Here is a 14,426-nt window from a genome sequence, read left to right on the forward strand (position 1 = left end):
TACTGTGGGGAAAAAAGGTAAGTTACGACACGGAATTGTCAACGAATTTAATCAAAACATACGACAAACCACACAAAAATCATGCTATCATTTATATTTTGCATAGAAAGTCTAAAAATGTCATATTTACAACATTAGTTGTTGACATAGACTTCCATACCTCTTCGCCCCTTAAACGTAACAGCTCGGACATTAGAGAACTACTCCCCACTGCATGATTGCGACATTTCCGACAGTCGTTGAAGGCAGCATCAGCTCCATCCAGGCGAGCATCTGTGGAGCAGTCAATGAGTCGACAGGAGGGCCGACACATCAGCCACAAACACCGGCCAGCAGCACAATTTAACAGTCGCTTTCTGCCCCTGGAGACTGTCGACGCCTCGTAGACAACCACAGGTATGCCAGCATCGCTCTGACACTGTTGTCCTGTGTTGAAATGAAGACACAAACAGTCGCATCCTCCAGTGAACGTTAACGAGCCCCCATCAGCAGCCGTTGGTGTGCGGCTAACTAACCAGCTAGCCAGCGTTAGCATCAGCTAGCCTTAACCCGCACACCTGCCGTAGTCCTCTGAGGCGATAACCTGCATAAATTGGCTTTCTATAATTTTAGCATAGCAGCTAATATTAGTGCGAAGCTTTCAGGTTAGAGAGTAATATGGAGTATTTGACTAAATACGTAGAGATGCTTAAAACTGTTTTTAATGCTCAATCAATTTTTTATTTTGTTACGTCCAAGCAGGACGTTTCTTTTTACAAAGATGTTCAGCTAGTTAAGTGTTTGCTAGCTCACTGTAATAATAACCACTTTTCTCAGTTCCTGCCTGCTGTGTAGTGTTTGCTGACCTGGCTCAGCCGTCCCTCTTAAAACACTGGAGGTAAATAAGACCTTACATTGCCTCAGAGGAACTTTAAATGTCTGGATGTAAAGGGCTTTACCTCTCAGTATGTATGGGAGGTTTCTATTTGCTTAAAGTTTGTCGAGCTTCCAGTGTGTAAACCTTTTTTTTTCGTCCATGGAAGGGAAATAACTCTATTTATTCATAGCTCTCCAAATCAAAGCTACATTTTTCGCCCCAGTAAACCAGATAAAAGCCTAGTAGAACATAATATAGCAAAGTTTGCTGAAGTGAATTTAGTAGACAATAGTGACTTTGATGGTGAGATTGATACATGGGGAACTCCACAGTGAAGGTCAAGTCATCTCATCAGTAATCCGGCATATTTTAAGGAGTCTGCTGTCTGGGGATGTCAGGTTTGTAATAGAGTCCTTAATGTTGTGAGTGAAATTCTGAAATCAAATCTAAAACTACATGTGAAGACAGTCAACTATAGCTATATGATTACATGTCTTAAGGTTTGATTAAAAGTAGTGTCATTTGTGAGCTGGAGGATGGAGCACTGTGCATAGGGATTTGAATTCATGACAACATTCAGCTTTGTATTTTTTAAGCTCTGCAAATGATAAAATGTAACCTGATTGTAGCTGAGTCCTTACCTGGAGAAAACCTGATCATCACCTGATCATTGGCAGAGAGGTCAGAATCAAAAATCAAGCCATAATGACAGCTTGGATGGGATATTATGCAACCCAGAAACAGTATCTCAGGTTGTTAGTCAGCACTGGGGAGGAAATTTCAACCCTCAATGACAAGGACACATGGTATGGATCGCTTCCCTGACTGAAACAATATCTGGTTTTACATTCAAATCTGCTTTATTAGTAGTATTAGATAGTAATATCAGCTTCTAATGTGACCATGTCCACAGTGGGCAGCACATAACCTTGGTAGTAGAACATATTATAGTAGTATGGTAGGGTAGTGCAGGATATCTGTGTGTTCTTGGTGAATTCAAATGTAAAAATAATATTAGACTCAGCATTTCAGTGTGAAATTCAAGAATATTTTGTGCCTCTCGTGTGTCTTGAATTATGTGATTGCCTCTACAATGTGAGCAGCAACCTGACAATATTACATTTTGACATGTTGCCATAATGGGGCATAGTACTGTAACATACAGATTTATTTTCCACATTGTCTTTATTCCCTGTTGGGCTGACTGGCAGGATATATAGAAGTTATGAAAAGGCAGAACTTCTTAAAATACAGAATATATAGATGTTGCGGTGTGTGTTTGTACTGTGTGTGTTCCAGTAGCTCTTCACTGTTTACTCTCCAGTTATTCTTTACTACAGCTGCTTTTCCCTGGAGGGCAAAAGACCACAAAACAAATTTGCATCATGAAAAGACTAAAAGTTACCATTACAGTAGATGTAAAATTTTGTTTGTTTACCTAAATTATTAGTTTAAAATATACACGCACACAGTTGAAGTTTACATTTTATCTGTTTTCTTGTGGTTCTCACTTGGACAAAACCATCTCCTGTGGAAGTCTGTATTTTATTACAGTTTTTTTTTTTTTGTTACAGTTAATAAAACTAAAGTCATCCATCATCCATCAGTTAGAGAGCAGCAACAGTAGCCACCTCTATATTTTATAAGATGTCAGGCCTGAAATATGTGTCTCATGTCTGGTGCATTGAGTACTCTTATAGTCTTCCATACTCCATATATTTTGCTTATAATTTTCCAGTAATCTAAATGATTCGTGTTTACCTTGAACCTGCATTATATGGCCAGAAGTTAATTGACACCTGATCTTCACACCTACACGATCTTGTTTGACAAAACCACGGGCAATAAAATCGAGTTGCTGCTTTAACTGCTGTCACTCTTCTGGGAAGGTTTTTTTTTGGAGTGTGTCTGGGGGAATATGGGTCCATTCAGCGAGAGGAGCATTAGTGAGGTCTGGTGCTGATGTTGGACTGGTTCATGATCAGTCTTCTAAACCCACCCAAAGGTGTTCAGTGGGGTTGAGGTCAGATCTTTGTGCAGGCCAATCGAGTTCCCCCATACCAAATTAATCTAACTACGTCTTTATGGACCGCGCTTTGTGCCCAAACCCTGAAAAACAGCCCCCGCCATTGTCTCCCCTCCACTGAACTTTAAGGTAGACACTACGTACTTCAGTAGGAAGCGTTCTTCTTGCGTCCGCCAGCACAGACTGCCGGATAGTGAAGCATGATTCATCACACCAAAGGACGTGTTTCCACTGCTTCAGAGTCCAGTTCTGACAGTTCTGTCTGTTTTTGAAAGTTCAAACTGCAGTTGTTTAGTCCTTATATGGATCAAATTTAAGAAATACAAGGTTGTGTTCACTGTTCAGAAAACCTGTAAAAGTGTTACATCTTTGAACAGTTGAACAACTTTATCTTTCATAGCCCCCCCTCCCCCGCTAATTACTCTATTCAATTACACTGCTATTATGAATTATATCTGTAGCCGAATCAAAAATAACATTGTTGCGTTGTGCCATTGTCTGGCAGTCTTTTTTTATAACTCAGCTGTAAAGCTCTAAGCTCTAAGTAAATTGGGAATGCTAAGGATTACTCTACTGTAAATGCATATTAAGCTCTCAAAACATTCATTCCAGCCAAAGGGATATTGGTGGGAAAAAAAAGTGGCTCCTGAGGTGTGTGTGCAGTCAGCACTGGCCTGAGCAGGTGCGTTGTGTCTGCGTTGGCACAGGAAGAAGGGGGCTGATATTTACTGCTGTTAGTCCTTGGCACAGGCTCAACAGTATCTGCAAGGCCTGACCTGAAGAACAGAACCTTAATGGGACCTGGGATGAGGAGGGAATTATACACATATATCTGTGTGTGTGTGTGTGTGTGTGTGTGTGTGTGTGTGTGTGTGTGTGTGTGTGTGTGTGTGTGTGTGTGTGTGTGTGTGTGTGTGTGTGTGTGTGTGTGTGTGTGTGTGTGTGTGTGTGTGTGTGTGTGTGTGTGTGTGTGTGTGTGTGTGTGTGTGTGTGTGTGTGTGTGTGTGTGTGTGTGTGTGTGTGTGTGTGTGTGTTTGGCCTCTTTAAACACACACAACAAGAGCAGACGTGGCCTCCACAGGGGTGCAGTCCAGTGTCACAGTGACTAAACCTCAGGGCATTATCCATAGCCTATTTGCGGAGGAAAATCAATTCCCTTTGTGAAGAGAAGCAGTTATTGCCTTAAACAAAAATACCCAATCACATCCGCAGCCAGTCAGCGCTTTCCATCAGACTGTATCAATTTCAAGCTGACTTTGCTTTTGAAAGGACTCATAAATAATGTCTCTTTTGAGACTCTTTTAAAAATGCTCATGCATAAGATGGGTGTATTTGCCAGAGACACATGCACAAATTTTGCAATTCATCGTCAGTTTGATGAATCATCTATAAATCCCTTCACAGAACTTGTTACATTTTCCCAACAGCTGCAGTGCAGTTGCATGTATGAGCACAGGGGATGTTGCTGTTGGCCGTTTACATTGTTCACTTTGTCTATTTTTCTTGTTAACAGCTTGCATGCAGTTCTCAGGGTCCTGTTATTAAGAGGGACATTTCAGGGTAGAAAAAGCAGCTGTTGAGATGTTCCTAGCCATGTGCCCTTCATCGTAATCTGTCCCCCGGGGTATCTAAAAGTCACAGCTGAGGTGTTATTGGACATATTGTCTATTATTTCTAACCACAAATTGAAAGATCAGACAGGACTCTCTCTACAGCAAAACACTGACAGAGGGATCTTGCTGTCAAAGTAATATATTTATTTAAGCAGGCAGCTAAGAATTATCTTCATTGTCTGATAGAAGATCGGTTTTTGTTACAAAAGAGCTGTTCATTATTACTGAGTTTAAGGAGAATATTTTCAAAATCATGTTAAACTTGAAAGATAGTTTGACCCGAGGCAAGTCCTTCATGTTAATATTGCCAGCAAATATTGGAGACTTCAGAATGTAAGTATTTGTGCACAATTTACATTTTCACCTGAGGTGTGTAGTTTTTATTCTTGTTCTTATATTCTTGTGTCCATAATGTTTGAGGTTTAACACTTGCCTTCAGGTTGTTGGCTGACTCTTTAAATTGACAGCAGTTTTCCCCTGCCTCTGTTCCGTTTTTCTCATCATGCACAGGAATCATGGCGGAGGCCCACCAGGCGGTGGCCTTCCAGTTCACGGTTACCCCAGACGGCATCGATGTGCGGCTGTCCCACCAGGCCTTCACTGAGATCTACCTCTCTGGTGTGCGCTCCTGGAAGAAGCGTATCATCAGACTCAAGGTATCTCCACTCTGGCTGTCAAACTTGTCGTCTGTTTTGGTGGTCATGCTTAGACTATTTGTGTATCCCACAGCCACCTGAAATAATCAGACGGTAGACTTTCATTTGCTGTTGTTTATGTTAAGCAATTCTTAATTTGAAATGATGGTTTTTGGAGTTTTTTTCCTTTTGTATTAGCCCGTATACAGGGCGCTCCTGAAAAACAGAGCTTGCTCTCAGTGACTTTTGTCCTGTCGTAATATGTGGACCTCACATCAATCAATAATGAATGCCGCACAAAATGACACACTCTTTTTACGCTGGTACTCATTTGATCCTCACTTCCATCACTCATTCATTTTCAGAAGCAATGTGGATGAAAATTAAAGAGATGTTTGATGTGTAAGCATTTCATGCGAAGTTGGACATTAAATTAACAGATAAATTCACATTTACTTACGCGTTTATCAGGTTAATGTCTGATGCTGAGCTAATTGCAGTAAAAACAGTGATAACTGCATTTACATAACATGTATTACTTTAATCTGATCATAAGTGAATTATTTGTGCGCATGCCAGTGTTCTGATTGTAAACAGGAAGATCAATCTCTCTTCTCTCACATTAACAGAACAGTGTGATAACAGGGGTATATCCTGCCAGTCCCTCCTCCTGGCTATTTGTGGTCATAGCAATCCTGGCTACTATGTACACTCGCTCTGACCCCTCCATGGGACTCATAGCCAAGATACAGGAGCACCTGCCCGTCAGGTAACACATCTCGTGACTCCATGAAATGATTGAAGTAGATAACACTGTACAGTACAGTGTGGTTTAAATAGGCCTTACCCCTTCCCATTCTTCCTTTTTCTTTGTCTTCTATAATATCTTTTTATGTTGCTTTTTGTCTCATCTTTACAATACACTCCCCCTCTAGTTTCTTTCTCTTCTCCACTGTTTTCTTCACAAACCAGATTTTGCTGTTACTTAGCAGTAGGGCACCTTCTTTGCTTGATCTTATCATTGTAAAACAGCTAGCTCTAGCTAGCACTGCAGGTTAAAATAAAAGTATTTGCTGTTTCTCTTCCAACCCATCCTCATGCGTGGTTTCCTTGCTCTTGGTCTTTCATCCATCTTCCTTCAATTTCTTTTTTTTTTTTTATCCTGTTATTTGTTTCACCCACTGTTCCTTTTTCTCCTTCCTTCCCCTTTATCCATCGGTCCATCTTCTCCCACCATTCCCAGCCAGTCTATGAGTACTCAGTGCCAGACGTTGGTGTCAGCGGTGCTCTTCAGTACCATGCTGTGGCTTTTGCTCATCTTCACCATGCGCCTGTGCCTCAAGCAGCTCCTCTCCTACCACCGCTGGATATTTGAGCAGCACGGCAAGATGTCCAACACCACTAAAGTCTGGGTGGTCAGTGGTGCTTTCCACTTGTTACTAACTAACTGTAAACTAAGTTAGTGCAGTGTAATGAGGTCCTTTTGTTCAGAAAATGTGTCCAGTACTATAAAGTGAATAGATAAATGGGAGGAAAATGGAAACAAATGAAGAAGAAATTTTTTTTTGCTGCAATGGGTACTTAAAAAATCTCACTACATTTATTTCAGACCTTTATGATGTATGATATTCTGCAAAACTACTTGTAGTAAAAAAAGAAGCTATGTCCTTACTTTAATATTTTGAGCGTGTTTGTTTCCTGAATGCTTGTGTTTCTATGCCAGGCGCTGGTGCGGATCTTTTCTGGCAGAAAGCCTCTGCTCTACAGCTACCAGGGCTCACTGCCAAACCTGCCTGTGCCTGCCATCAAGGACACAGTCAAGAGGGTGAGATGTCACATGAAGCAGAGGAAGTGACAACACGCTGGTCACTTACCATGAAACAGATGGATCACTTTCCCATACTCATCATTTTCTTTCTCTGTTGCACCAAATTTCCTTGTTATTGGCTTTGTTTTTTTAATCTGGCTGCAAACTAGTTGAGAAATGTATAGAAATTCAAGGTACCCACCGTGAGAGATGATGGAATTGAGAAAAAATTTGGTACTGCAGCACCAGTAGAATTACATGGGTTGTAATGGTAGACCAACTGCAGGTGTTCATTTAAGTTAATTCATTATATTTGCAAACCTTTCTTTGTATTTAATAGACCATGTAATCCTGTTGGTGACTTTATATGTGCTGAGTGATGCTTATTAGTCAGTGCAGTTGTGTTTTTTCTCTTTTCTCTTTGTGTAGTACTTGGAATCAGTCCGTCCGCTGATGGATGACACCGAGTACGAACGGATGACCAAGCTGGCCACAGAGTTTGAGAGCGGCCTCGGTAACCGCCTGCAGTGGTACCTCAAACTCAAAGCTCTTTGGTCCGCCAACTACGTAAGTGGTCAGCCACATTCCTCTTGTTAATGTGGCTACTATAAACATCACTTAAATATCCAAAGCCAAGCAGTCCAAGGAAATTTAAAATTCCATTAACAATGTGTCTTTGTGAGGTGCTGTGGTTTGAATTATTTATCCTGTCTGAATATGCGAGTGATGTGACGGCATTCTAGCTGCAATATTAGCTTTCTCACCAAGGTGTGTGTGCTTTGTGTGTTTTAATTCTTCAGGTTAGTGACTGGTGGGAGGAATATGTCTATCTACGTGGACGGAGCCCACTAATGGTCAACAGTAACTATTATGGCATGGTATGAAGATCTTTATATGTTTTTGGTGTAAGAAATGTGCCGTCTAACCGGGCGTAGCCCTCACTTTGGACTGACTGTTTAATGTTGGACATGTTGACAGTGTTGTTTGGCCTGTGTAACATTTAAGGATTCATTCTCTGAATCATTTGTGGGCATTAGTTTGTCATGAAGAGAGAAAAATAATAAATATAATTGTGTGTTAGACTAAGACAGGTGCTCTTGTTTTTACCTAATCCTGGGCAAGTTAACACCCTAGTTTATATTCATGCAACTCCACACACAGTAATAAGAATGTGAATATTCTCTAGATACAGCCTCTAAAAACAACTGTTTTTAAAGCAATTTACATAAACAATCCTTTGAGTTCAGATCAAGGGAACCACATCAGCAGTAACTGTGTAAGAGAAGATTGTTACTTGTGCATGCACCAATGAAACGCTCCAAGAAGGACTCTTGATTCTACATACCCTGGCATACATGGGGATCATTTAGCTTAGATGATAATAACTCATTTTTGTTTTCCTCCTGTCTTCCTGACGGTGATCACCCTGTCCTCAGGACTTCTCTTGTGTGACACCCACACCCATCCAGGCGGCCAGGGCAGGCAACAGCATTCATGCATTCTTCCTATACCGTCGCAAACTCAACAAGGAAGAGCTGAAACCTGTGAGTTTAGCCACCAGACAACCCCAGCTGCTCCATATACAGGGAGGCGTTTATTATTCATGTCTCTTTGCTATGGCAACTGGAGACTTGTTAATCAAATGCCTCAGATTTTGAGACATAGGGATGTTTCTTTGTACAACCTTAAGATATTATGTTCTGGTAAATAATTACAGTACAAATGTATGATACTATCAGTACGTATTTTGATAATTTTTTTAGACTGTGTGAGTAGCATCCATTTATCAGTGTTTGTGGGTCGTGACTGTTTATAGTAGATAGCATGTGCATGTCCATTCATTTATTTAGATTTCATGTTTACGTGCAAACATTTCCCTCACACGCTCATACCATGCTCATGTCACCCTTTATTGCTTGCTTGATTTTTTATTTTTATTTTATTTACATCCCTCGTCCCCTCTCATCCTATTTAAAAACATTTTCTCCCTCTTTTTGCTTGACTCTACGTTCCCTCCACTGCTGTCCTCTGTTCCTCTCCCTATGCCCTCGCCTTCGTCTTCTCCTCTCTGTTTCCCAGACCCGTATTCCAGGCACTGTCATTCCTCTGTGTGCAGCTCAGTGTGAGAGGATTTTCAACACCACACGCACTCCTGGAGAGGAGACCGGTAAAGAGACTGACATGTACACACACATAGACACACACACACTGTGGCAACGAGATGTTTCACACAGTGCCGACATATGATACATGATGCTGTCCGAACATGAGCAGTCGACTTGAGTTTCTGACTTCATAGTGAGCAATGCGAACACACCACTGCTTCAGAGATGATGAGGCATACTGAAGGTGTCTGAACCCTCTGGAGTTGTGAGGTGTGGGATAGAACATTGTGTGAAAGACAGTGTGTGTGCGTGAGTGTGTATGGTCTAAAAAAGCAAGGTGTCGTGATTCACTGAGTCATAATACATCTGCTGTACAGCCCATCCTGTCATCTCTCATCTGTCTCCTCTTGTCTCGTGGTCTCATCTCAGGTCTGTCTGGGGTTCTGTAAGGAACTTACTCGAACTAATGTCTATTTTCTTCTGCCCACGCAATTTGTTTTCTCATCTTTTCCTTCCTCTCTTTCTCTCCTTTACTTTGTTTTTGGACTGGCCCATCCTTCTCTATCCTGCTCAGTGGTTGTTGAGGTCTGCAGTTCCTTGTTGTTCCTATCAGTTTGAGCGGATGTTTGACACTTGTCGAATCCCTGGAACACTAACAGGTAGTATTTATATTTCTACACAACTGGCCCAATCCTAGTTTGAGATCTCTATATGATCTCAAAAAAAACATAATAACGACAGAAATGTGCTGAACATATTTTTGTTATGTTTTAGCCCTATCTCATATACCGTAAATGTTCCTTGTCCATCATGTTAATGAGCCAACTCAAATTTGAAAGCACAATGACACAAACTACCTGTTTGAACTGTATTGTTCATCTGAAATAAGTGAAGTCAGGTGTGCGCCAGTGTGTCAAGTGTTTGCACATGAATAAGAATGAAGAAGAAGAACATGCCCCCCATGTCACTTCACGCTTTTTCATTCTGGCAACAGATGCTGATGATGAAAGTATGTGTGTGATTGAAATTGTGTTTTTTGTTTTTTTTTTCCTTTTATCCTTTTTACTTTGATCCTTTTTATTCTTTATCCAGCCAATGGTGGAAGGAGGGTTTCTGCTTTCCAAAAATGTATATATCCAAACATATTTTAGCTTGGAGCTGCCCAGTGCAAATATAGTCTTCTGTCTGTAGCCAGTGAGTAACTTCAGTAGAGAAAGTTGGGGGTTAAGTGCCTCACTCAAGAACACCTCAACTGTGTTTGCTGAGGGGGGTTAGTTTCTGTCGGTTCACTGATTCTGACGTTTAAACAGACAGTTTTCCAGTCACAAAATGTTACAGGCAAAGTAAAATATATCTACGTATTTATTCTGCAGTTTTACCCATATCCAGCACATAAATCCCTAAATTAAATGCATCATCTTTTATGTATTTGTGCTTTCGCGGTATTCCTTTGACTCTATTAACAAAATGTTTGTACTTTTCCCTCTTTTTCCCCTCTGTTCATGTGTGAAGACACTGTGCAACATTGGCAAGACAGTGACTACATTGCGGTGTACCACAAGGGTCGCTACTTTCGTCTAAAGGTCTACCAGGCAGGCAGACTCCTTTGCCCTCGGGAGATTGAATTCCAAATCCAGAGGATCCTTGATGACCCTTCACCTCCTTGCCAAGGAGAGGCCAAACTGGGGGCCCTGACCGCTGGAGACAGGTCAGTTTGACAAGCCACCAATGCCTAAATCACATGAACTTAAACCACACTGCAGCCTCAATGTAATGTTCTCATTTACCTTTTGAAACTTTTCCCAGAATTCCATGGGCTGAGGCCAGGATGAAGTATTTCAGCAGTGGGGTCAATAAACGGTCTCTGGACTACATCGAGAAAGCCGCCTTCTTTGTGACCCTAGATGATGATCAACCGGGCATGATGGGAGATGACCCATCATGCCCGACTGCTAATTTAGATTGCTACGCCAAATCCTTACTGCATGGGAAATGTTATGACCGGTAATTTTACACAGCGCTGATCACTGTCTCGTGAACATGTCATTAGGTGCCTAGTTTTGAATGGTCCATTGTAGAATGTCATCAGTCATTATCTCCGTTGTCATGCAGGTGGTTTGACAAATCCTTCTCGGTTGTTTACTACAAGAATGGAAAGAGCGGCATAAATGGAGAGCACTCGTGGGGTGACGCGCCAGTGTTGGCGCACCTGTGGGAGGTAAGGAACAGGAAAGAAAAGCAGGTTGTGCACTGTTGTTCTGTGGCTCTGGGAAGAGGCCATCGCTTATAATTGTTGTGTGTTTCCAGTACACCCTGACCACCGACTGTTTCCATCTCGGTTACAATGCAGAGGGTCACTGCAAAGGAGAAGTGGATTCATCACTACCGCGACCACAGAAGCTGACCTGGGAAATCCCCCCAGAAGTTAGTTATCCATTCACATGTCTCCCTCAATGCCTTTACTCCTTTAGCTGATCACTATTACATCAAATTAAGATCTGACTAAAAACACAGTTACTCCCAATTACATTAGTTCAAATTTAAGTAAACATGTTATTTTTATTAATTTTTCTTTCACAGTGTGAGTTGATGCTGATATCACGACCTATTACAACCTTTTCAACATCCGTATATATTACATAATAAAGTCACTTGTAAAACCAACAGTATTTTAGCTTGTAACACCCAAACCCTGAATTTGGATGTGACATTTTCAAGAAATCGTTACAGTATTGGACTGTTGGACTTATTTTAGGTTTCAGTTGTCAACACACTGTCATGTATTGTGCTTAGATTATTTTAACCTCATGGTGTTCATTTTGAAAATGACCACATGGAAAGACTAGAGTCGTGTTCATGTGAGTTGGTAGAAGATGACTCATTATCTGTTTCAATATTAGAAACATTGCTTATTCTTTTGAAGCCACAGTGGTTGTTGGTATCTCAGTCCTTTTTGATGTTAACTTTTTGCTTGTGTCTGTGTCAGTGTGAGGAGCAGATCTCCCAGTCTCTGGCAGTGGCCCAGGCCCTGGCTGACGATGTGGTCTTCAACGTTTTTATCTTCCGAGACTTTGGCAAAGGAGCGATCAAGAAGTGTCGAGTCAGCCCAGATGCCTTCATTCAGATGGCTCTTCAGCTGGCCTACTACAGGGTGAGCCTCTGTCTGAAGTGCAGCATATATGTGCATGTGTATTATCTTTTACATTTGAATTTGTTTTTGCGTTCCAGGAGCGGAGGACGTTTTGTTTGACATATGAAGCCTCCATGACCCGTCTGTTCAGGGAGGGCAGGACTGAGACTGTTCGCTCCTGTACCAGTGAGAGCAGTGCTTTCGTCCAAGCGCTGGAGGGTGGAGAGGTGAGTCCAAGGAAACTGTCTCTTGATTTTAAATCACTTTTTTACAGTGATCAAGGACATTTTTGGTCGAGTATATAATAACTAAAAAGAGGAGGATTAAAGGTTCTCTGTAAATATATTTGCATTGCAAAGAATTATTATTAAATAGATATTTCTTCCTCGTATAAATTGTAGTGTCTGTTTTAAAAAAAAACAACAATATTTTCAATGTGACAAACAAATTAAGACATAAAACATGAAGTCCGATCAGCTAACATCAGAAACAGATACGCCAGTACTGTTCTTTACACAAGGGTTTGAGCCTTACACATATACACACATGTGTATGTACTGTAAATATGGTTTTCTTCTTCTTTTTGACTGTAACAGTGTGCAGTAATGCTCTTTTGTGATGGCTCTAGGCTGCCAGTAATTTTTATCATAGCTATAGTTTGGGGGGGCAGCCTCCCCTTTCAGGGTGCGGTAAAAACTGCATTGTCCATTTTAAATGTGTGCTGTGCCAATCAGTCATGCAACCATGTCACTCTCCACCAGGCAGCAGATGTGTGCAGGCGTTTGTTCCGTGCTGCATCAGAAAAGCACCAGAATCTGTACCGCATGGCTATGACTGGAGGTGGCATCGACAGACACCTCTTTTGCCTCTACGTGGTGTCCAAATACCTCGGAGTGGAGTCTCCTTTCTTGAAAGAGGTTTCTTTTCGTCCCTTTGTCACTTTATTTGAACCAGTTCAGCATTAGTATTTATCTCTTATCTCTCCAGTTGAGCCAATTCAGCAGCGACTTCAGCAAACTGATGCCTGGGTGCTTCTTGTGGGTATTTCAGGTGCTGTCTCAGCCATGGAGGCTTTCCACCAGTCAGGGCTCAATACAGGTGGGGCTATATGACTTGGTCAACCACCCAGAGTACGTCACCTGTGGAGGGGGCTTTGGACCGGTCAGTACCGCCTCAGTGCTTCAGTTACAAAGTCACACAACTGTTTTAAGTCATGGCTAAATTGGAAATCAGGAAAAAAGTACATTTTGCCTTTGTAGCATGAAATTTTGATAATTTTGTCTGCATACTGTAATTATATTTCCATTTCCCTCTATATTGTAGTTTTTACTGTTGTAGACACTCTTCAGTCCTTCGTTCTAATGGAAACAATTGATCTTTATGGCTGAGCACAGTTTAAAAAATAAATACACAAATTGTAATATTTGTTTTAACAGGTTTCTTGCACATACAGCGCAGGTTCTTCTTTTTTGAGAGTTGCTCCATGCTCTTGTAATCATTAATCAGCCTTGAGTATAAATATATTGTCTGTATCTCTTCCAGGTTGCTGATGACGGTTACGGGGCGTCCTACAGCATTTTGGGAGAAAACGTGATTAACTTCCACATCTCTTGCAAGAACTCGTGTCCAGACACTGTGAGTTTGATAAAAGTACTAATTTTCATGCTACATACAAAAGTGAACAAAATGAACTGCTCAACTTGGGACAGAAACTGTTGTGCCAGGGCTGGATTTTAATTTTGATGCCATGCATTACATCTTTGAAATAAATGTATCCCCTCATTCCTCCACGTCTCCCTTCCAGGATGCCCACAGGTTTGGTGCTCAGATCAGGAAAGCCCTGCACGACCTGCTACAGCTGCTGAGCCCCAACCAAAAACAGCTCAACAAGACAGAAGAGAGTCGGCCTGAGGTCAAGAAGGACCAGTAGGCGGTTACTCAGGGGAAAGGGATGCTGAGGGGAAGGCGTGCGAGCATAAACGCCACACTATGAAAAGAGGAAAGAAAGGGTTTGTTTTCCTCGTGATTTGGGAGATTTTTATAGCCAGCCAGATGATATTCAGGAGACAGCTCCATGGGGAAACTGATATAATGGAAGTTGTGTTTTTACTCATTTGCACCTGTATTTTGTGCGTGTGTGTATTAGCTGTGTGATGGGTATGGGAGGAAGGAAAAGCCCATGGAATAACAAATCAAGAGTGGTTCAAGTATAGAGCGGTTTATTGGTTTAGTTTAGTTTTTAAAAATATAATCA

The 14,426-nt window shown here is 41.4% G+C and overlaps 1 protein-coding gene across 1 annotated transcript; it reads left to right on the forward strand.

Annotated features, from left to right (window-relative positions):
• The first annotated feature begins 331 nt into the window (after window positions 1-331).
• Window positions 332-14,102, forward strand: LOC139219370 (carnitine O-palmitoyltransferase 1, liver isoform-like). The gene is made up of 19 exons (XM_070851196.1): window positions 332-396; window positions 5,006-5,151; window positions 5,760-5,899; window positions 6,374-6,545; window positions 6,854-6,955; window positions 7,367-7,504; window positions 7,738-7,815; window positions 8,374-8,481; window positions 9,017-9,104; window positions 10,555-10,750; window positions 10,849-11,046; window positions 11,155-11,260; window positions 11,350-11,466; window positions 12,029-12,193; window positions 12,271-12,399; window positions 12,934-13,089; window positions 13,223-13,333; window positions 13,715-13,807; window positions 13,977-14,102. Exons 2-19 carry the CDS (start codon window positions 5,011-5,013, stop codon window positions 14,100-14,102), a joined length of 2,364 nt encoding a protein of 787 aa, XP_070707297.1. The 5' UTR covers window positions 332-396; window positions 5,006-5,010.
• Window positions 14,103-14,426: the final 324 nt, after the last annotated feature.

Source organism: Pempheris klunzingeri, chromosome 20, assembly GCF_042242105.1.
Source record: "Pempheris klunzingeri isolate RE-2024b chromosome 20, fPemKlu1.hap1, whole genome shotgun sequence".
NCBI classification, from domain to species: Eukaryota; Metazoa; Chordata; class Actinopteri; order Acropomatiformes; family Pempheridae; genus Pempheris; species Pempheris klunzingeri.